Genomic DNA, 27040 nt, shown 5'->3' on the forward strand with positions numbered 1-27040 from the left:
AGAAAGAGGAAGAGTGCATTCGGTCCGAACTGTGAGGCTTTTGACGAAAAGCCTCGCATTAAAAGGCAGCTACAGCGTGAGCTCTGCATAGGTGGAAGGGGAGTGTAAGGGGAGGGGACTGCCGATTTGCTGGGTGAAAGCGGCTAGCCTCAGAACCAACCTAATGTGCTTCTAGTCTTCTTGTGCAAAGTGCGTCGTTCACGTGCTGCATTGTTGAATGTTAATTTACTTCAAGTCCATGCGCGCGTGTGTTTGTGTGTGTGTCACATAGTGTATTTATGTTATAAAAATATAATACTGTGAAATTATGTGTTGAAAACTCTAAGAGGATTTGCAGTGAAATAAATGTAAGTGAACAAGACTTCGTGGCTCTCAGATGCTTAACCTACGAAATCTTGGACACACTGACTGTACAAATGGAAATACATTTTGGAGATCTTGAAAAGATAAAATTTGTTGAATTGCTAGACCAAAATAGCTTTGGGGGATATAAACTACATTTTCCTGTGATGAAATTAAATAGCCTTCTGTCCACATATCCATTTTTCAACAAAGAACGATTAGAAAATGATTTAAAGAATATTTATGCTGATGAAGAAAAGCATTTACCTCCTGCAGACCTTCTAAAATTCATAGTTAGCAATGATCTTCAAACAATCTACAAAGAAGTAACACAACTTATCAAGTTGGTCTTGACATTCCCTGTTACAACAGCTTCCTCCGAAAGAAGTATGAGCATCCTCAAGAGAGTAAAAAATTATCTCCGTAATTCAATGAAAAATGAAAGATTAAGTTATCTCAGTACAATAGCCATTGAAAAAAACTGGTTAAAGAACTTTCTATTGATCAAGGCTTCAAGGAAAGAGTAATTGATAATTTTGCGACCAACAAGAACCGACGCATGGACCTGCTGTATAAAAAAATATAAGCAGATTTTTTTAGTCTACCCAGTATTTACGCCTTAGCTTCGCCGCTGATATCAATGAGGAATCACAAGAATATTTGACAACCAAGAAACCTGGATCACTTGTAATCTAACATACATCTGCACAGAATATTGAGGATGAATATTTCTACACAAAATGCAATGAAAGATATAAAAAAATTCACGCACAGTATGTAACTGCCTTTTAGTGAGTATGGTGGTGGACAACTATTTTTTTGTCACCGCTTCTGAAAGATAGGAGAACACTGTGCACATCCAGAAAACATTCAATCATTCACATATGGCTATAGCACAGTTTTTATAAGAGGTATGCACCACTGCAGTTATGTAGGAGCATAAAGAGCAATTGATGTGCTGACTTTTCTTGCTCTGCATGCTGTTAAGAAGAAGCTGACAGCATGTCTGTTTTGAAAACACACTTAGATAAAGTGTAGCGGTTTGCAGTAGATAGTTATTTTCAAATATTCATTTACCTTTATATACAGGCATTCAGTTGTGTCTCGAATTTGAAAAGGCCTGTTCCCTATCGTGTCTCATTTCATGAGCAACACTATAGGTAGGGACACAAATTTATGGTAAATAAAAACTGAGGAGAGCGGTAAATAAAATGTTGGATCAGCGGTATATACCAGCGGTGGAAAAAAAAAATTGGCACACACTTTTTCATCATGAGAGGAAACAACATACAAAAGAGCTATAAATTGATAAACTATTTCTTCATTTTTATATATACTGTACACATACACAAGTACTTAGCTGTCCAACACAAAATCACTTCATTTCTAAACTGCATATTCGGGGGAAGAAAGGAATGCAGCTTGACAGGGAGCGAAGTTTTCGAACTGAGATTATGTGCATGGGAAATCCCAATTTGCAGCGTCTTCCTGATGTGATCGAAGATAAAACGTTCTTCAGCTGCAAGTGGTAGGAAACTTTAGGCAAACGTTTCGTTACAAATCGACAGTTTGCGCGCACAACCTCGATTGCCGGTTTTTGCATGTTTTCTACTTAATTTGATGATATTTCACGGTTATTTCGCGAAAAAGCATTCATTTAATGGAAAAGCACACATTTCGCATTACTTCACGAATAAAACTCATGCATATTTCATCATTGGGGGTGTAGTTACGTGCAGAATGTTCAAAATTGCATTTTTTTTTCACATTTTGCGATTTCGCGCATTGCGAAAATTCAATATCCCTAACTATAGGTCATGTATATATTTTATTAATCGCAATTGCAAAGTTAATTCATCAGTGGCAGCCATGACCTTGTGCAGAGCAGTTTCATAAATTCAGGATAAAATTCTCCTTTTTCGAGGATTCGTAGTGTTGAAATGTGGAATCAAAACAAAAATGTTGTTAAGAAAATTTGTTTGTCTCATCCTCTATATGCTGTGAAAGTTTGTGAATTGACATGCTGTGTATGTTTCTTATACTACACATTTCCAGACTTGAAATGAGACTGAAATTTGCCCCTTGAGATTGAGACTGGTGCTTACAACTAGAGGAGAGACCAAGACTATGCAAATTCATGTCTCATCTCAATACCAGATTATTTAGCCAGCCCCCGTGACAGAGTGGTTAGCACATCGTGCTACGGTGCCAGAAGTCCTGGGTTCGAATCCCGGCCTGGGCATGGATGTTTGAGTGTGTCCATTCATCAATTTCATCATAGCAGCACTCATCCCCATCTTCGCAAATTAGCCAAAAGTGGCATAAGAAGCGAAGTAAAATAAAGCAAATCAATCAATCAATCAATACCAACTTATAAGATTCCTAAATTCCAATTAAGAATTTACAATGAGCTTGTAGTATATTGAAGAAAATTATTACGACATAGTGAACCATTGATTTAATAGTATTTACTTCTAGAACAACATTTTGTTCCTTTCACTCTGAAAATGCATTCTAGACAAAGCTATAAAGATAATCGTGGAGCACGATGTGTAACATATGCAACAACGTAAGTCTTGAAGCTTTCCTGGTGACGAATAATGAAAAGATTCTCTCAGTCTATCGGCCAGGTGAGTTGTGGAAAAGATTCCAAGCTTTCGAGAGCTAATGTCACTCTCAGTTTTTCTACCCTGAAGATGAGAGTGACGTTAGCTCTCAAAAGCTTGGAATCTTTCCACAATTCACCTGGTCGATAGCCCAAGAGAATCTTTTCATATGCAACAATGTGCATTGAGCATGGCTACCAAAATGAATGACGAAGCAGTGAAAGATTTTTTTAAGAAATGAGCCTAGAGTATTTTGGCAAAAGGATGAAAATATTTTCTAAATATGAAGATGAAGTAAATATTTGTTCCAGGATGCTTATTACTTTGCTCTCTTATACCAATAAATTATTTGTACAGGTATTATGATTACAGTTCTGTGTGTGTGTATAATAAAAAATACCATTACATTCTGCTGCTTACAGTTTGTCTCAATCGCTGTGAAATCAAACGTTCGGAGTATTATTTAATAATAATCCAGAGTATTATTTAATAATAATCCGGTCCCAAAAGTTAATATTGGCCACATTGCTAATTAAAACATGGTGCATTTTTGCGTCACAGACTCTTGACTGCAGGATGGTATGGGTTTGAGTCTGCCGGGGTTCAGTATCTGGGTTTTCGGCTTGTGTATAGGACCAGTGGCAACCCACCATTGTGAGGCAATTGGGGAGCTACAAGTGTGTAGCATAACCCGGTCTCGGAAATCTCTATAACAGTTGAAGGTTCAACATCCTTACCCCACATCGCCTCATTACTGGTTGAAGATCTCCACACCTCTAGGTAGGATTGTGGGAGGGAGACTGGCAGTCAGGAGATAGGACAAGGTCATTGTAGGGCTGTCGAGCCAAGGGTTATTAGCTGTGCATGTGGGTAGTTAAAATATGATATGTTTTTTGTTATGGGGAATTCGAAAAGTGGTTTTCGTATATATGAAACTCAATCCCCCCTCCATGAGAAATAATTGGTAATTTGTCCCCTCCCTACAGGAATACATTTTGTCTCTACTGAATAATATAAATATGCAAAGACTTATTAAGACTTACCTACCAACCAGATCATAAATAAAATGCAAGTCTTCACATATTATTCTATTCCAGTTAATGATCATCAGTTGTACATACAATGTAATCAGTTGTACATACAATGTAATTGCTTGCAAGAAAATTTTCAGTATGAAGTAACTGTAAAAGTAACTTATGGTTACTTTTCAAGCACCAGTAACTGTAACTGAGTTACTTTTCAAAATGAGTAACTGTAACCGAGTTATTTTTTTAAAATGAGTAACTGTAACTGAGTTACTTTTTAAGGCAACTAACTGTTACTTTTAAAAGAGGAACTTTCCGAACACTGTGATGCACATGCACATCACCAGCAGTGAATGTGTTAATAATATAAGTGTGTAGTGTGACACTCAAACACAATTAAGATACAGAATCACTTGGCATATAAATGACATTCTATGGGTTGCAATGTCAGGTCAGGCACCAATTTAGTTGGGAAGCTCAGGCAAATGGTGACTACTGAAGCCATGATACTTTCCTTTTTATGATATTTTCTTTGGTTCATGCAGTGTAGAAATGAGTAAGAGTTATTATAATAGATGGTTAGTTATCTATGACATATTTATTTCACCTTGCAAGTCTGATAAAGAGAGCAAACTACAGAGGCTTACAATGAATATATATCGGACATCTCTCTTTCAAAATAAATGTAGGATTCAATGTGGGTACCATATCTGTATTTGCAATAATAAATAATAATAATAATAATAATTATTATTATTATTATTATTGTCATTTGTAGATGTTTCAGGTGAATGTGACTGAACTGAGACTTAAGATTAAATTGGGAATTACTTTTATAATTTTTCTTTATTTTCAACTCTTATATTTTGCCCAATGTTAGAGCCAAAATAGTATAGCCTCTGAAAGATATTATTATTATTATATGCAACAAAGCATACACTTGTGTTTATGGCCACATCCCCATTTCGAGTTCTGGGAGATGTACCCTTAAATACAGCGTGTCTGGCTTAAAAGTACAATAAAAGAAAAAAATCATTGTGTGTAATATTTAACCAAGAGCACCTTACAAGTGTACCAGACACGAGTTCGTGACCTTCCTGATGTACGACATCACATTTGTGCTGCAATCCGAAATGAGACTACAGTAATGCTGAACAACACATGGGTGGAGCTTGAATACAGGTTGGACATTTGTAGAGCAACTAATGGTGCTCATATTGAGGTGTACTAGGTATGTAAAAAAAACTTTTTGAGTTACTCTATAGGTAGAAGAAAACTCTACAGAAATATCTTAATAAACTTAAAAACTAATAAAATTTTCTATTATTGTACTTTTAAGCTGGACACACTGTATTTATATATTTCACACTATTCTGTTGCAACACTTCAAAATACAAACATTATGTCACAATTTACATGATGTCAATGACTAAAATTGTGATACACCTAATTAAGTCCAATCAGTATTCAAGCTCGAAACAAAGTCCAATTCAGTTTGGTTAAAATTCAATTTAGGACAATATTATTTTAGTGCAGTGTATTATAGTGAAACTCTTTGACTAATATGTTTGTGAAATTTGGAATTTTGAAAGAAAGAGAGTTTCATTTTCTATACAAGGAATGAATATTCAATGTCAAGTGGGCTTGGGCTAAAAATAATTTTTAACCAGTGGTATTTTCATTGTATCTAAAGATATATGTTTGGCGGTTACACGGATATAGGTCATTTACTCTGATAAGTTTACTTTTCATTTTTCCGCTCAAATTTTCTTTGCGGTCGATTTTGCCACCCATCTGGTGGCTTACATGCCTGACGAAGCGAAGCCACCAGACAGGTGGCAAAATCAATAGCGAAGAAAATTTGCTCGTAAAAATGAAAAGTAAATCAGTAATATTTTGTATAAAAAGTTATAAGAGCACTTCCCTATATGTTTTTGAACCCTAGAAACACTGAAATATGCACTTTCAGTTCACAATAATCTCTGGTTACCAGAGATAAAGGAAAGATTTTTTTTTTTTATTTGGTTTATTTTATTTCACTTTTCTGCCACTTTTGGTTAATCATGAGGATGAGTGATGATATGATGAAATTGATGGAAGAGACAATCACAAAGAACACCCATGCTTGGATTTGAACCCAGGATCCCTGGCATTGAGAAAATAAAGAAAACTAGATTCCTTGTCTACAGTTGAAAACTTACAGGTGGGGCTGTGAATTTTTCCAGTTTATATTATTAAAAATAGGGTTATTTTTCTCCATTTTTCATGTGTTTTCCCCAAAATTTGCCTCTTAAATAAAATAAAAAAATCTGTACTCAACATTAACATGATAAAAAATAATTAATTCATGCTTATTCATAGATACTTTTATTCACTATAAAACATGAGTGACAGAATTCCCAAATTAATCATCATATAATTGTTAGGGACTTTTAAAAAAAGCATAGTTAACAGAACAAGGTTGTCTGTGGCATATGTGATTACTTAAAACCTAACTTACATTATTTATATAACATTCAACAAGAAACCTCAGACAGTTCATCCTTTCACAAGGCTATGGCAAAGAACAGTTAGTTCTGTGAAAATGTTCACATTAGATTTACAGTCATTTTTTATGTAAACCAGGGTCCCTGCACAATCACATGGTTAGTGATCTCAACTGTGATGCAAACTGTTCTGGATTTGATCTCCGGTAAATTAAAATTTTGGTATCCGCACAGCATTGTGGTGAGGAAAATTGCAAAACTACTTGAAAAAGTAGGAGCACTGTCCAGTGTAAAAACAGGGATGGGACTGGATCATACCATTGAAAGGCCTTGATTCCTCAAAGGGTTGTTATGATACACAGTTTAGTTTTTTATATGAACACTCATCTCTTTTTTTTTTTTCTTTCTTTCTTTTGTCAACTGAAATATTTTTAAAATGATGTAGCTAGCATACAATAATTATTTTTTTGTTACTCAATGAAGATATTTTCAAGCATTTTGAACTCTGTGTACTCTAATGAAAAACTCAAAATAACAGCAAAAAGTGGTAATAAACAAAAATGTTGTAATCAATGACCTTGCACCAAAAACCAGCGAAGAATCCAAGAATATCTGGATATAAAATCGTAAGCATTCTACTTCCAGAAAAAACAATTCTACACTATAAGAAGCTGCACAACACATTTGTTTCCTTGCCACAGTATTGCAGATTCTCAATGCTAGTATAGTTGCAAATTCTGTGTTTTGCTGTATATTTCCTATATTTGTGTAAGAAGTGGTGAAATTAATAAGAAATACTAAAAATCTCAAACTATGAAATTGTGTAATTTTATGTCTTAGTATGCATAAAAAATGTATTTAGGATATCTTTCATCCACTTGTAATCACTTTCTGCCTACAATCAATGTATTTGGTGTTTGCACGAATGTGAAAAATTAAGATCCCTACCTATAGGTCAATTTGCAGAGCTGAAGGCTTTTGTCTAGAAAAAGAGATGGTTACTTTTTATTGTTGGGTATTGCTTGTTCATAATACAACTGTGCTGTGTGTTAATATAACTGTCACACAAAGTATGAACTTAAGCATGAACAATTATCAATGATGGTTTTATCAACACCTTCAATCTGTCTAGCAGAGTTTCTGACCTTCCTCCTCTTCCCCACGATTTTGATATCAGTGTTAGTCAGTTCTTTGAGCCACCAGGGTCTCCGAGTCCATGTGCAACTAACGGTGTACCTAGTTTTTAACGAAAACCCGGTCTGCTGTTGCGTGCATGACTAACAAAGAGTGACTTTTTTCCTTATGTGTGTGTTTGTGATTTCTATTAAACTGTGATATTCGTGCAATAATTGGTGAAATGAGATTGACAGAAGGAAAGAGTGGATAAGACAACTGTCTTATTCCTGGATTCCGAGGAAAAGTGACTATAGATGACAGTTTCATTCAGATGGCAACTGAGACCCATCAGTGTAACATTTTGTATGAGTGCCATGAAAAAAAGACTTTCAATCACCAGTTATTTTATTTGCAAAATAAACTCATTTTGCCAATTGCCTCTACAAGGGTGCAGTGCTAATTTAATTGTAATCAAGGGGTCCAAGGTTTGATACCTGGTGGAGGCACATAGTGGTTCAAATCACACTGTAGGTCTAGTCTCTGTTAGTATTTCTGTGCATAAAGTGGACTTAAAACAAAAATTCATTATTCAAATTTTATGGTCACACATGTAAGCTTGAAATTTTAGTCATGTAGAATATTACTTATTTTGTCCTACGTATTTATTTCATTAACTAAAATGTACATTTCATAGTTTTATACAATCTCAACTGTTTGCAAAAAAAAAAAAAAAAAAAAAAAAAATCGTGATAATTGAGGGTTTGGCATTTAGACCTTTAATTGAACATATTTAAAGAACCCTGTCTCTGGCACCATGCATGACCAACGATGTAAATTTTCTCACATGACCACGAAGGGTTAATTACTTCTTCTGCAAGAATATCTTATGTACAGAGGGGTAACAGAATGGACAGGGATGTCCCTATACTTATCTAAAAGTTGACTCCATCTTATATCATTATTTCTAACCTATTGTCCAACATAAACATTTTGAACGGGCTTATCTTAAAAATATGCATTTTTATCCAATTTGTTAAATTCACACACTGATGACTGGATTTTAAAAACAAACATTCACATGACAAACTCAAGTAAATTTACACTAAGTTGGATATGCAATAATAGCACAGTTACTCTCAATTTAAAATAATATATTTTCAGGAAAAAAATCTTAATTTTGAAATGATCTATGGCAGGTTAAGAGTAATGGGTACAGTTTTGCACAAGATGAATATTTTTTTTCAATTCTGTCTAAATGCTCTTAATTATTATAGAAATGAGAAAGCGAGTTATAGGTTTTAATTGATTTTTTAAGTCCATTTTATGCACAGATAGGCTAATCAGGACTGGACCTACAGTTTAAAGTGGATCTGAACCACTGTGCAAAGTGTCTCCACCAAGTAATGAAGCTGGTACCCCTTGATTACAAATCACTATGCCATTGGGGAGGTCCGTTCTGGGTTATGGAGATCTCATGTTGTAGTTGTAAGTGGATTCTTAAGTTGATTATTAATCTCGATACAGTTTTTCTGTTCATGTGCTTTGTGTGACTATATTAAGTAACATGCCCTTAGAGTACTTAAAAAGCAATACTTCCATTAGCACCCATGTAGAATTCTGCCAGACACCAAGCCCTGTAAGATCTCCCTGTAATTTGGCTCCATGTGCTTCATAAAAGAAACTGTATCATGATGAGTGTGTGCATGATCCAACTGTAACAAATACTTATATATCTAAACACTCATCCACATACACCCACTAAATTTACCTGGGTCTGCAGCAGGACTGTGTGCAGGATATGGCTCTTGTCCTGCTAGATGTTCATAGTTTGGTGCACCGCCATATTGAGGATGAGGGTATGGTGCTGTGGTTGATGTAGGTGGTACAGTGCTATATGGCACATAGTCCACAGGTTGACCATCAGGTCCTAAATGGTGCACTTCCCGGACAACCTTTGTTACAGTGGTAACCTGTGGGAGAGTACATTAAAATAAATAAATAAATATATATTACAATTTTGTAACAAATAAATTTTTCACTTAGCTACAAGAAGCTAATAAAAAAATCTTTCACTGGATGTAACCTTATCCATTGGTTACTGGATGGCAAAATGTGTAAGGCAAAGTACATAATCATGTTCATAGATTATAGCAGCTCTAATATATTGTTGATTTACAATTAATTAAAAGTTAGAAATTACCTTAGCACACTAGACCTTATAATGAAATCTTACATTATCTAAATATATTTTAGTCTTATCATTTATGTTTATATGAAGCTGAAAACAATAACCTATATCTGATCAGTTTGCATTAATTGTGATAAATTTCAGCAAAAATGTTATAGTTTTTGCCTTCATATTTTAGTATCTGACAACAAACTGCATGAAGGATTTGAGTTGAATATTAAAAATATATGAACCATCTCATTTTTAAAATAACAAAATATCTCTGTTAAGTATTAATAACAATTCCCCGAGGTGGTTCCCCAGGCCACCAGACACGGCACCACCACACATTTTGTTTTTCTAGGCCTCTGTCAAGCTAGAATAGTGTTTGTCCCACCATTGCCTCGAGATCTGGTGGAGCTGAGAGGGCAGATCACTGTGGCCTTCGTTGCTGATTCACGTATATGCTGAAATGTTCTCTCAACTCGAAGTAGAGAAGGGGTTAGTTAATAACAGGAAAGTAGCAAAGTGCGAGGAATGGCAGAAGCTGATCTACAAGTTGTTAATGATTAAGTATTGCTGATGCAATTAAAAAAAATAGTTAAGTCTTGGGCACAAATGGGTTGTAATGACTATTCAAGAGAACTGAAGTAACTCCTCCATGCTTGACTGCCAAGCACCTTGTCTATAGACAACTCAAATACCATTGCAATTTTGCAGCCTGTATATCATTCTCAGTAGTTTAAACAGTGATGACAAAGATAAATATGAGATGAAGATTGTCTCCTGTTCTTGATATGGAGCAATGCTCCATTCGCCAGTATCTTTGTTTATTTAGTGCTGCTTGTGAACTTACCCAATGAATTTGTCCAACGAACCAAATAAACCAGGTTTTACTTTGGATAGTTTTATTTACTTGAAAGTAAGAACCTGAACTTACTTGCTGAATGTTTGTTACCCTTACTTTACTTTGGTCAGCAAGTTAATTATAGTTTAATTTTCACTGTTCCATGCATTATTTCCAAATCACAAGAATATTATACTGTAGTTCACAGCAAGACACACATTCTTGGAGACTGAGACCAAATTAATATTATCCATAAATTGGAAAGACATTCTACAGACTAAAGACATTCTTTTTGGCATTGTTACTATTTTCTTATTGATGTTTAATTTTCAGGAGCCACATGTTTCAATGAGTATTTTGAGTGCGGAAAAATCAGATACAAAATAAAATATAGGTCTTTAAATATTTACATTAGCTTTAACATAAACAGTTCAAATGCAGTCCTTATTGGGTTGCTTTATGTAAATTATGTGAAATTATAGTGAAAGATTATTATGTATTGTGTGTGGGGGGGGGGGGATTGTGAAATCAATCTCTAAAACTATTTGATAATACATGAAAATACAGCACTTATATATATTTAAAGTTTGAAGTTGCTGAATGGATTTTTGTACATTTCCAGTACTGTTTCATCAACTTAACCTAGTCAATGAAACTGAATGTGTATCCATCCTATCAGGATTTATTTGCATATTTAGATATAAAGAGCTGCTGTACTCATCTATTTACTACCACATATATCAGTTCCAAAATATGAATTACATATATACTTAAAAATAAATATAGTGTTTATCTCTCACTTGTACTTCCGAGAAATGAAAATTCACTTTCATGACTTACTTGTTGTGTTGTCTGCTGCTTCTGTGTTCGGGTAATGAGTGTTGCTTCACCACTATGTACCGACAGATGTGACGAATTTGGGGAGTGATTGTCTGAATGGCCATTCGTTGGATGATACGTCATGTCTACAGGATAGCTAACACCTTGTTCTGGCTGCCCCCTGAAAAATATTTTTTAAATTAAAAAAACATTTTTAAGTCGCATGCATAATATATAATACAATTAAGAAGAAATTTCAGAACCAAAGGATTCCCTTGAATGCAAAACACTGCCACATTTCGTTGTGTGAGAACCAGATGGACATAATTACAATTTATAAAATTTACATGAGAGAGGAAATAATGAATACTTAGAATATGTCTGACTCTTAAATAAAAGTCAGTAACTTGGAGATACACGAGTGACTCCACCTTATAGCTAAGGATTAGAAGAAAATCCCACCAGAATAACATGCATTACTGAAACTCTTATAGATCACATTAGCACTATCATGCCTTCTGACATGACAAAAGCAGAGGTGATAAACAATTTAATATCCGACCACACAGCACAACTAATGCAAGTAAACCTGCGAACAAACCATAATATAACAAAGAGATATGCAATAGAATGCAGAAATATTAATGAAGATAATATCAGATATTTATCCTATCTTCTAAAAAAAGAAGGATGGACAGAAGTGTACCAATCAGATACTACGGAATAAATTTGGGAAAATTTAATAAACACGCTCTTATATTATCTACATGTTGCATGCCTTATTAAAAATAAATATATATATTTAAATAAAATAAATGAAGATAGGGTCACAAACAAAATTCTTCAGAAAAAAATTGAACTAAAAAGAGTATCCATGACAAATTCATAGCTACCAAAGAGAAAATTTATAATGACATGTATAAAAGTAAGAAAAAAATAGTACGAAAAATGAATCAAATCTGAGAAAGCTCACCATTTATCACAAAAAATAAATAGTAATAGCAACAAGTCTAAAATCATATGGGATATACTAAACAAGCAACGAGTGAAAAATAAAGTCAAAGAAAATATCTCACTAGCTATAAATGGAACTGAGATAACAGACCCAGAAACCATAGCAACAATATTCAATAACACTGTTGTGAATGATAACCCAAGCACCAGATTGCAAACAAAATACAGTGAAAATTCGGCCCAATGCACTAATGCCATTCAAAACTCTATGATGCTAGAGGAAATAAGTATCAATGACCTTGAGAAAACTATTAATTCCCTAAATAACAAGAAATCATGTGATATTAATGGTTTGTCTATCCATCTAATAAAAAAATGTACACACTGTCTTCTCCTGCCTCTACAATTTACTATAAATTCATTTTTAAGTAATGGTATATTCCCAAAGATCTTAAAAAAGAGCATCATAAAACCGATATACAAAAAGGGGCTTAAAACAGACTCCTTAAATTACAGACCAATAGCAATTACTTCAACCTTCTCCAGAATTCTCGAAAAAATAATCTCCAAAAAAATCCATGATTTTTGCTCCAAATTTAATATTATAAATAAATATCAGCATGGTTTTCAAAAAGACAAATCAATGAATTCTGCAACTGTACAGTTTATAAAAATAATCACTGAAGCCTTGGAGGACAATGAATCCAAGCACAGTATTTCTAGATCTGTCCAAAGCATTTAACTCTCTCAACCACAACACACTTATGCATAAACTGTATAGTTTAGGTCTGAGGTGGCACATTTAACTTAATTAAATCATTTCTCTTTGATCGAATACAATGCACTCAAATTGAGCATGTAGATAATTCATCTATCAAAACCTTCTACTGCAGCTACAAATCGTCCAAGATAGGTGTCCCTCAAGGATCTATACTTCGTCCATTATTTATCCTTTACATTAATGACATACCGATGAACAACATGACTCAAACTATCACCTATGCAGATGACACTAACATAATATGTAGGGCAAAAACGAAGAACAATTAGAAATTCAGACTTGCATCTCAATTAATCAAATAACCCAGTACTTGAACCCTAATAGCCTAAATGTAAACCATCAAAAAACAAATTTCATGAATTTTAACCCTGGCAACAAGAACAACTTTGATAACTTGACTGTTTGATCGATTGATTTGTTGCTTTAAGTCCACTTTTGCACAGTAAGGCAAATCGGGACTGGACCTACAGTTTAAAGTGGGATCCGAACCACTTGTGCCTCCACCGAGTATCGAACCCGGGACCCCTTGATTACAAGGCAACAACGCTACCACTGTGCCATCGGGGAGGCTCACTTGACTGTTTACTTAGATTAAAATGAAATAGAGTTTGCTAACCATGTAAAATTCCTAGGATTGATCATCGATGATAAATTGGGCATGGCATATTGACTATATCTGTAATAAACTCCCAAAACATCTTTATCTATTGAAAATTCTTTCACAATATAAAGGAAATCAATATGAACCTGTATTATAGTCTTATTTATCCTCACTTACAATACTGTATTACACCTTGGGGAGGGCAGCTCATGTACATACAAAAAGAGTGTTCACACTACAGAAAAGAACTGTTAGACTTACATGCAAAATACCATCCAGATCCACATGCAGAATTGCCTTTCGCGAAAACAAAATTATGACTGTATACTCGCTCTATGTTTATAAATCTATTATCTATGTACTTAATGACAAGACACAATTAAGAAATGAAGAAATTCATGGACATAATACAAGACAAAGACAAAACTTCCATATCCAGACTAACAGATTAACTCTTGGCAGATAGATCACCACATTTTGCAGGTATAAAATTCCACAACAACCTTCCCCCTTGGCTAAAAAAATATCAGTTCCTTAAGGAAAGAATTGCAGCTAATCAAAAAATACCTCGCAGACAGAGCTATGTAAATTAGATTGGGTACAAATATCAAGTAGACAAAGAAATGTAATAATACCCTAGAAGGAACAATGTAACTATTTTTTTAAAAAAAAAGTCATGCATGTACTTATGTATATATATATATATCTTTGTTTTTAATATTGTGAATCTAAGAATGTAATGTACAATTTATTTTTTATCACATATGTGCAGCATGTAAAAATCTTTTGTTCTTATACTGTAATTGCTTTCATACCATACCTTATATTTTCATGTGTCTAGACGAAATCCATACCCATGAAAAAATGGGCCAACGGATGAATAAAGATTATGATTATTATGATTATGTTGATCTGACTTCAAATAAGAGTTCATAGGAGATATGTTAAACAAAACCGAAAATTGTATTTTTGGAGTTATATTCCTCTGGTTCTCATACAAAGATTTAATTAGTACAAAATATGTGAACATAAGATAAAACATACAAAAATACATATATCTTAGTGGTACGATTCCATACCAGAATTTTAAAAATTAAAATATTGAAACTTCATTTTTTAAAAAAATATATTTAATTAATGCTACAGTCTTCTTAATAAGTAAATTAGATATATTTTGCAGTAACAGCAACAAACATGTAATATTAGAATCATATTTAGAGAAAACCAAAGTTCATTGTTCTGAGAAAAAATACAAGAATTATGATTTCAGAAAAATGCTCTGCATGCGAGCAGTGTAATTATTTTCTCTCCATAAAATTTAGTTCTACTAATGCAAATACGAATAACAATAACAGAACATTCATTCTTAGAGGACGGGGGTATTTTTTTTTTTAAGTTCGAAAAATATTTATGAAGGTAGAACTTGAGGGAAAGAACTGAAAATAGGAGAGCGGATAATTCCCTGCCCACACGATTCAATTCAAACATTGTTTCTTACAACTTGAAGAGTGGCATGCATTTTATTTCACCATGATATATGTACTTAATTCATCTCTTGAAATAGATTTGCCTTGTCAAAAGATACAGGAAATGAATGCGAATTTCCCATCAAATAAGACAAAAAAATATATTTTGAGATTTTATGTCCCCCTTTTTATTTGCATTTAACTAATTGTTATTCACTAGAAACTTCGAAATTCTTGGAGTTCATCTAGAAATTATATTCATTGTGTCCACTCATTTACTTTTCAATTTTTTGTACCACACCATGGATACACACAACTAATAAGGTACTGCAAGATGAGGAATTATGTGAAAATAAAATTCAATTTCAATGTTGAGGCATTCCCTGAAAAAATGCGAGTGGTGCAATAACTCTTTGCACACCAGAGACAGTCTGGCCGTTTAATAAGTTATCTATATTACCTGCAATTAGATAAGCTTATCAACAGATTAGGAAAAAAACTCCCTTGTGGAAAGAAGCGCCCAACACTTCGTTAAAAGTTCGCCAACAACAATTGCCTGGAGGGACTAAAGGGAACAGAAAAACCTCAAGCGGAATGGAGTGAGTTTTAGGCAACACAAAACAGCGGCAACCTTGTTTTCAATCGCTGAAACAGTGCGATATTTCGATATCGAGTCGATATTTTTAAAATCGGTATTATCGACGGTACCGATATTATTGAGAACGACAATGGCCGTAATACACAACATTGCGCTTGAATTGTTCATGATGAGTACACCACCACCAATGAATCTCACTTATTTTTTATTTCCTAGATAAGAGGGAGTGGTTGATTGATTGATTGATTTGGTATTAAGTCCACTTTATGCACAGTACGGCTAATTGGGACTGAACATACAGTTTAAAGTGGGATCCGAAGCACTATGTGCCTCCACCGGGTATCGAACCCGGGACCCCTTGATTACAAGGCGACGACGGCAACCACTGCAGGGAGTGGTTGAGAAGTACTCACTACAGATCGAACGACTGCGTTAAGTTCTGGGGCTCCTATTTTTGTTTATCCAACGATCAAAACAACTCTGTTTCTGTTAATTAAAATTGCAATTCACACTTCGGACTGAAATATATTTAACTTTTCCGATATCGACGTCAATATTTTCGATACTCTATATCGACATTCAAGCGATATCGAACTTTGATATCGTACAATCGTATGAACCTCTCCGACATATTATTACGGTCTTCAAATACAAAATATGGGAACAAAGGGTAAGGCTGTGATTCAAATTCTAATGGATAAGGTCAGAGCTATGCTCACTGATAATACTGTCCGTAAACAAAACAGTTTCATTTCCACGAGAATAACATAAAGCCCACTACAACTATCCACGTAGCTTTAAGTGAAAATCAAATCAACGAAAGGATGTGACCGGATCATTGTATATATATATATATATATATATATATATAAGATAAGAGTCATTTTGTGCACCAAATTTTTTCGCTAGACCACTTGGGCGTGTAAAAAGTTCAAATTGTTATGAACTGATGGTATTGTGTGTGTTCTGGTTGGTTCCACAAAAACCTAGTCCCAACATCTGTATTCTTCATTAAAATTACAATTAATTGATGATACAGGAAGTAATCAGATTTCACGTTGCTCGAATGCTATAACGAAGACAAGCTCAAAGTTTGTTTTAAATCCACTTAATGTACAGCTAGGATAATCGGGACTGGGCCTACAGTTTAAAGTGTGTGCCTTCACAGGGTATCGAACCCGAGATCCCTCGTTTACAAGGCGACGACATTACCATTACGCAATAGAGGAGGCCTGCTATAATGATGTCAAACCAGTGCGATGACGTAGTCAGGCAAAAACTTCATTATCGTGTTCCAAGGAAACTGTTCCAGTGACATTGGCACATGTGGTATTTGACAACATAGCCTTAGCACGTAAGCAGGTGCATGTAGAAAGAAAAAGCTATTGTTGCACGCTTGGTGTTGATAAAGCTTTCCAAGAATTTTGGAAATATACACGTCACACTTACGGGCGTATTCCTTTGTTATTCAACGTTAACACAATGAATGTTTAGTAATTGGCATTTCCTACTCCAGAGTTGAAAGCAGCCATTATTCTTTACCTTATCCTCGACAATATAACATATAAACTTGGCTGTACTAACAGTTCGCGTGTTTGAACGATATCTGTGGATACAGCTACGATATCACGGAGGTAACATCACAGCCTTATCCTCAAGGGGCCACGGGTTTGATACCCACCTGAAACTATTGTCCAGTCCTGGACTTGAGAACACACATTTTATCTACAAATGAAGAAGTATTATAACTCCAGGAGGCAGCTAACGATAAATGTACATACTTTGTTCATTATTATTCTCATGCACTTTTCTTGTACGTGAATTCAGAGGTCTCCATGGCACAGTGGAAGCTACAAGTTAATACAGGTTGGGGTAACTTTTCAACAATTTACCGACTGGAAGATATGATGCAATTTCCTTCAGAACAGTATAGGATTGACGTTACTCCCTAGAATTTTTAAATTAAATTTTCAATAGAGTCAATACCTTCACCGTAAAAAAAATATTAACACTTTAACCCAAATTTACGGTAAATTTTCAAAATTGAATTCATGTAGATAGGTTTCCACAAATTACTTTTGCTTTGGAACGAATAAACCTTGAAGACTCATTCTGAACACACTAGTGGGTAATCAGAGGAAATGAGAAAGTACTGGAAACAATTTTGTCATACAGCTTAAGTGTTCAATAGTCAAAATTGAATACAACTAAATATACCCCTTCTCCCGCTGTACAAACATTGGGGAAATAAGAAACTGTTTCCTGCAAATTTTGATGTGATTCTCAGATTCCGTAAAATTTCTTCACAGATTCCAGGCGCCTGAAGGGTGAAATCAAATCTTTACAGATTCCGAGATTATTGGGCGCATTAAGGACGGCAAGGATGATGAAGAGACCATGTATTTACCTCACTTCCATAAAACTACAAGAAATAACTCTTAGTAGATACACTTTGCGGATCATTCAACTTCAGTATTTCAAACTCGTAGACTCAATTGCCAAAAAAGAAGTGATTGAGTATTTGTGTGGTTTTTACTACTGCCTAAACCCGTGAAAATTATATAAATTATGACTGTTCCCATTATTTTATGGTAAACAGAATTCAATGTTATGTCATTTCTTCTCATATTTATATGCATATATTTCAACTGTCTTGTACAGCCAACTTCGCTGTATAACGAAAGTGACTTATGAGTATGTCAATAATTTAATATATTTAAAAAATATTCCATTTTCTAGAAACGCAAGATAATGAACCGGCGGAATGGGTTTAAATTTGTTTTTAAATTCACTTTATGCACAGAAAGGCTAATCGGGAAAGGACCTGGTGTGAATCATTCGCACAGATATATACTAAATTTAATATGCAACCGTTTACTCCTGTGATGTATCGCACCGACTTTTCTGCCTAAATAACTACATCAAAATGTATTCGGAAAATGTATGGAGATTTTGCTGAAATTGAGGAGGAATATTTTTAGATATTAAAATGAATAATTGTAGGTTTGTTCGCAACGTTAGATTACAGACGTATGATTCAGATTATGCGTTCCATTATATTTCCAACGAGTCCAAAACAAGGTCTCAACTTGATTTGTTCCGATAAGGGTAAAAAAATCAAAATTATTTTCGGGAAATGTTTTTTCTTCTTGATGATTTTACTTCAACAGGAAGCTTTGAGACACAATGGTGTGCTTTGTCTCCCTAGTATACAAATATAGATTCCTCCTCTGACTTTTTCTTTGCAACGAGGAAGTTGACTCATACCAGGAAATTCCTTTAGCGACTACTGGCCTCCCTCCCACATTCTGTGTGAACATGTCACTATTTTGAATTTTGATGTCACGACATTTCTTTTTTAGATTAAGACTTAAGTCTGTAAGGACGAGGATATGGAATGAGGTCGCAGGGTGAGTATTTGGGAATAAGAGACGATGGGGATATGAAATTAGGGGGCAGTGCGTGAGAGTTTGTGGATATAAGGTGTCTGGGTATATGGAAATAGGGGGCGGCGTGTGTGGGTATGTGGAAACAGGAGGACGGCGTGAATGAAAATATGAAAATTGGAGAAAGGTATGAGTAAGTATATAGAAATAGGGGAACGTTATGAATGAATATATGGAAACAGGAAGACTGCGTGGATATAAGTACAGTGAAATAAAAGAGACGTTAGAAGTTTAGGAACTATTTTTTTATACTCTGTCTCTGGAATCTGTGAAGAAAGGCCGCGCATAACGGAAGAGAAAGGGATAAAGCGAGTTGGCGGAGCAAAGAAGCGCGCGCTGCTGCAAACTGCTGGTGGCTGCACTAACTTCCCCTCTCACGAGTTCATTGGTCGAGCCCTCTCGAGTCACGACTTGAAAAGAGACTTGTATCCAATCGCTCACTCCAGAGATTCCTGGGACAGAGTGTGGATGCTCTAATCTATTCGAGTTTCTTGTTGAAAGCATTTCTTTTACACGTTACACGCTAACAGTATTATAAACCAAATAGAGTACATTGGCGCTTTAGTGGCGTACATGCCAGAGTTGCACGACCAATTTTGAGGTGGGTCGCCGTTGATGTCCATCACAACAAGTAGAAAGGAAGCAGTCGCAAAGAAGCGGAAGTATGTGGCCTTAGTTTAAGTTGTGCAGAGAGGAAAAAATGCTTGTCTGCATGTCTCACTCCAAAAGGCAACCCCAATGATGTAACCAGGAGTGACAGCTTCAAACTGATATCATAATCAAACCTTGTCGAATGTGTTTCAGGTGGGCTGTGACGACACGCAATGGATAAAGGAAGTTACTTTCTTTAATACCCTAGCCTTGGTGTTCTTGATACGGAGCGAGTAATTCAAGTTCGCTCAATAGGGATGTGAATTGGATAATTATCATGTAACTGAGGTCCACTCAGCCTCGTTATCAGGTACATTAGGATGTTGATATCACCACCTACAGCAAGGTTGAGAACGGGATTTGGTGGAACTTTTATTTCGTACCCCAATATTTACAAAATATTAATACGACAAAAAATAGTTATCCTCAATCTGTAACCTTATAGTTTCGAAGGGCTTAGTTTCTTGCCTCGACAGTCTCGAGGGCCATAATCTCGCCCAATTTCGAAGGGCGTGGTCTCGTCCAGATGTCGAAAGTTTCGAAGGGCATGGTCTCGTCAAGGTCTTGACAAATTTCGAAGGGCATGGTCTCGTCAAGGTCTCGACAAATTTCGAAGGGCATGGTCTCGTCAAGGTCTCGACAAATTTCGAAGGACATGGTCTCGTCGAGGTTTCGACACATTTCGAAGGGCATAGTCTCGTCGAGGTCTCGACACATTTCGAAGGGCGTAGTCTCGTTGAGGTCTCGACACATTTCGAAGGGCGTAGACTCGTTGAGGTCTCGACAAATTTCGAACGGCATAGACTCGTTGAGGTCTCGACAAATTTCGAACGGCATAGACTCGTTGAGGTCTCGACAAATTTCGAACGGCATAGACTCGTTGAGGTCTCGACAAATTTCGAACGGCATAGACTCGTTGAGGTCTCGACAAATTTCGAACGGCATAGACTCGTTGAGGTCTCGACAAATTTCGAACGGCATAGACTCGTTGAGGTCTCGACAAATTTCGAAGGGCATAGACTCGTTGAGGTCTCGACAAATTTCGAAGGGCATAGACTCGTTGAGGTCTCGACAAATTTCGAAGGGCATAGACTCGTTGAGGTCTCGACAAATTTCGAAGGGCATAGACTCGTTGAGGTCTCGACAAATTTCGAAGGGCATAGACTCGTTGAGGTCTCGACAAATTTCGAAGGGCATAGACTCGTTGAGGTCTCGACAAATTTCGAAGTGCATAGTCTCGTTGAGGTCTCGACAAATTTCGAAGTGCATAGTCTCGTTTTGGTCTCGACAAATTTTGAAGTGCATAGTCTCGTTGAGGTCTCGACAAATTTTGAAGTGCATAGTCTCGTTGAGGTCTCGACAAATTTTGAAGTGCATAGTCTCGTTGAGGTCTCGACAAATTTTGAAGTGCATAGTCTCGTTGAGGTCTCGACAAATTTTGAAGTGCATAGTCTCGTTGAGGTCTCGACAGGCACAGTCTCGTTCTCGTCTCGAAGGACATAGTCTGACATAGACATTTGCTTTTTAAATGTTAAGACTCTGTCTCAATACCATCCCTATTTTCTTCAACACCAAAAGTGATAATAGGATATGGTATCCATTCACAGTTAAAATCATAAGCTAATTTGAAGCCAGCCACGACATAATTTTATAAGAAAGGATATGCATTTTCCAATCTTGAGTTTTGAAAAACGTCACGAGATTTGTATCTCTTGGAAAAACAATTACGTCACTACGAGTTTTCCGCTAACTTAACAGCATCATTTCCGGAATCCGTTACTTTTAGAATGCCTGCTTAGCAATGTTTAGAAAAAAAAGTGCAACTCTTTCCTTTGCTTTTCTGTAATGGTCCGTATCTTGTGCAGTTGTGCAGGAAAGCACGAGGTATGAGATCATGAGTCCTAAGGCGTATACATTTACGTCATTTTATTCGCAATCATAAAATGTAAGATAAGTTAATTACAAAATTCAAATACTCCTCCAGGACCAATGATTCGTAATTTGTAAGTGTTCAAATCATCGAACTCCTATTTGCTCCTCATCACTGACACCTTCTTCACCTCAATAAAAACACAAATACAGAACATGCTCGTAGTTAGGCTAAGAATCTAATCCTATGTAAGATTGACAAACAAAATTATGTTGTTTCTCATCTATTGATGCAATTTCAGGTAGGGCAAACCATGGTACATTTTTTCTAAACATTTTCTCTACAAATTTTACATTGACTGATTGATTGAGTTGGTGTTTTAAGTCCACTTTATGCACAGTAAGGATAAATTGGGACTGGACCTACAGTTTAAAGTGGGAGGCACATAGTAGGTGCCTCCACCGGGTATCGAACCCGGGACCCCTTGATTACAACACGACGACATTACCACTACGCCATCGGGGAGGCCCTTATGCTCATGCATGTCTAAACGATTCAAAGATGGTTTCTTAGCTTTGCCGGGTTGGTTGATATAATTGTGTTATCACAACTTGTTGGTTGTCATAATTGTGTTAGTCACAATGTAAACATATGTTAAAACGTGGACAAAAAAGGAAACTGTGTGTGTTACGTTATGCCCTTATATTCACATTTCGTTTTTGTCATTCTTCCTATTTGCTTTGGTTTTATATTACAATTGCTGAACTTTACACATGTGCTAAGAACAAAAACGTTTTGTCAAAATTTGTTTTAAATCCACTTTATGGACTGATGGGCTAATCGGCACTGGATCTACACTTTTAAAGTGGGATCCGAACCACTATGGGCGGAAATCTGTTACCCGTCGATTTCACGGCGAATAAGTTCACAATAGCATCACTAAGGCTGCCTTTACACGAGTGATCCCATACGAAGGAATTCTTTAAACAAAGTGCTATTCTAACACAGTGAATACCTGCGTGTGTGAGTGTGTGTGAGAGAGATAGAGGTGGGGGAAATAAACTTAATTAACACCCGACCTTGAATATCCTGCACGAATGGAGCAAGAACCACAACAAAGTCATCGTTTGCATTGGAATATTTGCCGAAGTTTGGTATTGATCACGTTCAGATTGTTCTGCCGTGTGTATAAGGGAGATTTCACAACGAAGCGACAAATGACACGCGTCGCTTGAATATTTCATCAATCGAGGGCAGGCTTGTAAGGCCTATCATGCCGTGTGAAACATTATTGTTGATTGTCTCTTTTCCAAGCGACATGTATCGCGTGTCGCTTCGGTATGAAATCTCTCAATTCATGCAAGTAAACCAAAGAACCCTCTATAAAGATATCACACTGTAAATAAAGGGTCCCAGAATGGATCCCAACGAAAGCACATTAAAGTGATTCGGATCCCACCGTAGGTCCAGTCCCTGTAAGGACTGAAGGGCGGGGGGTTGTCCTTAAATAGACAATACAAAGCCCTTAAATAGACAATACAAAGCTGGCGATTATGCGACCTTTTACTCCAATTAGCTGTGCACAGGCAAACTAGGCACCAGGATTTTAAAGCCAGTGGAGTGGATGGGTTCTAGTTGTTTCCTATAAAGGTATGGTATATAAAAACAACATAACATATATTCTATACAGTGCTTTTTCCAGTGAAGAAACACGTCTCTGTACTCTTCAAGCCTGTGTGTTATTGTCTTCATAAGATCTATTTAAAATATTATGGTATGTTCATAAATGATCGTGCATCCACGTAGTTATGCAGACACACGTCTTTCGTTAAAATAAAACAATGTTAGTTTTATTCTCACCTATAAAGAGGCACCGGTGCGGTGTACCGTTGCATACTGACAGAAAAAGCACACACACAAATTGGCCCACAGTCACCTGCTCATGACCTAGTGTTCGAATTGAACATATATAGAGGGGGGGGGGAGGAAACAATATTTTCCCATGATTAAATATATTTCAAAAGTGTTATGTTAAGATATACCTAATAAAAACCCATTGAAATGGTAGCACTAACATTAGCTCACAACAAACTGTACTATTTAAGGTAAATTATTTATAACCGCGCATTTATTTTGCTTAAAAATACAATTTTCTATGAATTAGAGGATAGTAATTCATTTCCTAAATATTTGACATGCTTGTGGTACAGTGTTGGACACTTCTGGGTTGTACTAACGATAGCATTGACTGTCGATAGAATGGTTACAACCCAGAAGTGTCCGCGACTGTACAATTATCACTTTCTCACTGTTAAGTTCGATTGTTGAAAACTATTGCATATATTGTCAGAGGGGAGGATTCTCTTTCCTGATTGGGAACAGATTTGGTGATCAGATGGGGAACTCTTTGGCCCTCCTATCCCCCCCCCCCCGGATCATCGACGCCACAGGTCAATGTCACACGCTGCGAGGCCAGACGTCCTAGGCTCGAAACCTATGAAAGGATGTATCGTTGTGTATGTGCCAGTAACAATCCCTTCTGTTCATCGTTGCAATTAACCAAATACGTAAGGAACCGGCGTAGAATAACGAAGATAGAAACAGCAACCTGAGTGTTTACAAATATATCTCAATCTTCACTTGCACTTTCGCTGGCGATGTTTTTGCTAAAACCACAAATTATTTTTAGCCATTCCACTTCGTAAACAAATATATTGACATCACACTTCCGAATGTACTTACAGATACGTAAAATCCGAATCACGGGCCCACAGCGCCATGGTGGAACACACGAAAAGTCACTGCACTTAACAACTCCCCAGAGTTCCAACCGATACTGATAAATTTGGACGTTCTGATAAGACTAGCCTAAGTCACACAGCCTGAGTAATCAAAAGGCCTACAGCAGGTGGCGCCATCTATCAGAAGTATGTGGAAACGCAAGGGACAACATGTGCACAGGCACTTGATTTTTTCATGCGCAAGCTTTGACTACGTCAGTCAGAAACTAACAATGGGAATCATCAGTTTATAATAACTATTCGATTCAGCACGGTACGAACAGCTACGAACTCTTGTACTACAAAATACAGCAACGCAGCCTAGATCGGCGTTTAAAGTTACTCATCAACGGTCATATTTATATGAGCTAAAAAGAAAAGGTCAAATATGCATTGAAGCACCCAAAATATGCACTTAAAATATGGAATAAACATTTTAAAACCAACCTTAAACATTGTACATTACGTATATGTATGTGCTTTATAACTCCACCAATTAATCCAGGGCACGTTGCCCATATTATTCCATCTACAGACCCACTTCTAGCGTGGTTGATTGATTTGATTCAGGAATGTAGCCAGTGGGGCTCGGGGGAATGATTTATGGTACATATTATTTTGTGAACATGGGTATCAATAAATATCTAATCTAAATAGATTTAAACTTCTTGTAATAAATTGTAATATACTGAGAAATCATCTTTATTTTTTGCCTTTAGATAGCGGCTGCTGATAAAAGATGAGCCCCCTGAAATAAAATTCTGGCTACGGGTCTAATCTGATCCTACTTCGCATTTCTGCCACTTTTGGCTAATCGCGAAGATGAGGATAAGTGATGACATGATGAAAGTGGTGACAGGACACTCACAAAGAACACCCATGCAGGATAGGGTTCGAACGCGGGACCCCTGGAGTCTTATCGCGCTGTACGGAGGTTGGCTCTAGCGGGGTTGGCTAATACAATTTCTCAACATGGATATTGAAAAATTATTGCATACTACTTTTAAACAATAAATACCGTTTACAAAGAAAAATGTGACTAGTTGCTGAGGTTATTTTTTGTTTTTGTCCAAAACAATTGGGTAATTGTGCTGTGGAGTTGTTAACAATAACAATATTCTCCATTGCAGGCAAAAGTTTAAATGATAATGACTTGAGTTATGAGGTGCATTTTCACCTTGGTAAAAAAAAAGAAGGTAAAGTGTTCCCCTGTGCATAGCACCACGCCATGAAGGCGTATAGGGGGTGTGGGGGTAACGCCCCACACTTTCTTGATCCGGTCGTGAGTGGGGGTGATGGTGGTTATCTCAAATAATGAAATCTGGAGAAGTGAGGCCATTTGAACTTCCAATTACTTTACGTTGCATTCTACACATCAAGGATAATCATGGCGCGGTGGTAGCTTAGTCGCCTTGTAATCAAGGGGTCCCGGGTTCGATACCCGGCGGAGGCACATAGTGGTTCGGATCCCACTTTAAACTTTACGTCCAGTCCAGATTAGCCTTACTGTGGATAAAGTGGACTTAAAACACAAATCGATCAATAAAAAAAAACACCAAGGATTATCGTTAACGAGTTCGGATTACGTAGGTTGACAGATTGCAGTCAAAATGATTGATTGACTTGCTTTATTTTACTTCGCTTTTGTGCCACTTTTGTCTAATTTGCGAAGATGTGGATGATGATATGATGAATGGACACTCACAAACACCAATGCCGGGATTCAAACCCAGGACCCCTGACATCGTAGCGCGATGTGATAACTACTCCACCACGGTGGCCGGCTGTAGTCAAAATGGTGTGACAACATTTAGGCTACACATCTACTACACATCAGATAGTGGATAAGGTCTCTACCGAAAACAAAAGTGTAAAGGAGCTTTCAGACCAAAGTGACAAGAGACGAGCTTCAAGCGACAAGTGACACGTTGGGTTTCACGCCGAAGTCCCAAGCGCCCCTTAAGTCTGTATCTGCGAACAACAGACCGAAGCGACACGATGAGAAAACTGCTCAGTCCGAGTCACGCGACAAGTGTCGCTTATCTCCCGTACAGCCATCGTTGGTAACTCCATTATCACTATTCAAATTAATGATACGAATAGGAACTTCTGCATTATCGGAAATTGTTTGGTGGCGACTTCTTCAACAGACTTAGTGGAGATGGGGCGTGACTCTTACCAAGGAAAACAAAATGTTTCATGTCACTCGTCTATAAACAAGCAATCATGTATGAGGGTAAAATTTCCCACCGTTACGAATAAAGTCGAGGCAGTACTAGGGAGAGAGAAAAAAATAGTTAAAAAAGTGTGAAGGCAAAACAGGAAACATCACAGATGTTGGCTCTTATTCCGCTCGCCAGGCCTTCGTTTGTTTGAAATGTTGTCAAGAGGAATTTAGGGTTGCTATAGTATAGACACATGCTACAATTCCTACGATTTATACTCCTCACTGGAAGATAACCCAAATAACAGTAAAAATAAACGG

General features: G+C 36.5%; 1 protein-coding gene across 8 annotated transcripts in view; it reads right to left on the reverse strand.

Annotated features, from left to right (window-relative positions):
* The window catches only part of p120ctn (adherens junction protein p120), a 273656-nt gene that overhangs the window by 121020 nt on the left and 125596 nt on the right, over positions 1-27040 (reverse strand). For 7 of the 8 annotated variants that reach the window (XM_083117643.1, XM_083117639.1, XM_083117642.1 and 4 more), the window contains exons 5-6: positions 11430-11589; positions 9344-9545 (exon numbers count right to left, since the gene is read on the reverse strand). In XM_083117643.1, the coding sequence (XP_082973769.1) occupies positions 9344-9545; positions 11430-11589 (362 nt within the window). Of the gene's footprint in view, positions 1-9343; positions 9546-11429; positions 11590-24517; positions 24620-27040 lie in introns of those variants that run through there. The other variant, XM_083117640.1, reaches the window with a different exon arrangement.

This window comes from Lepisma saccharinum, chromosome 2 (assembly GCF_977018435.1).
Source record: "Lepisma saccharinum chromosome 2, izLepSacc3.1, whole genome shotgun sequence".
Lineage (NCBI taxonomy): Eukaryota > Metazoa > Arthropoda > Insecta > Zygentoma > Lepismatidae > Lepisma > Lepisma saccharinum.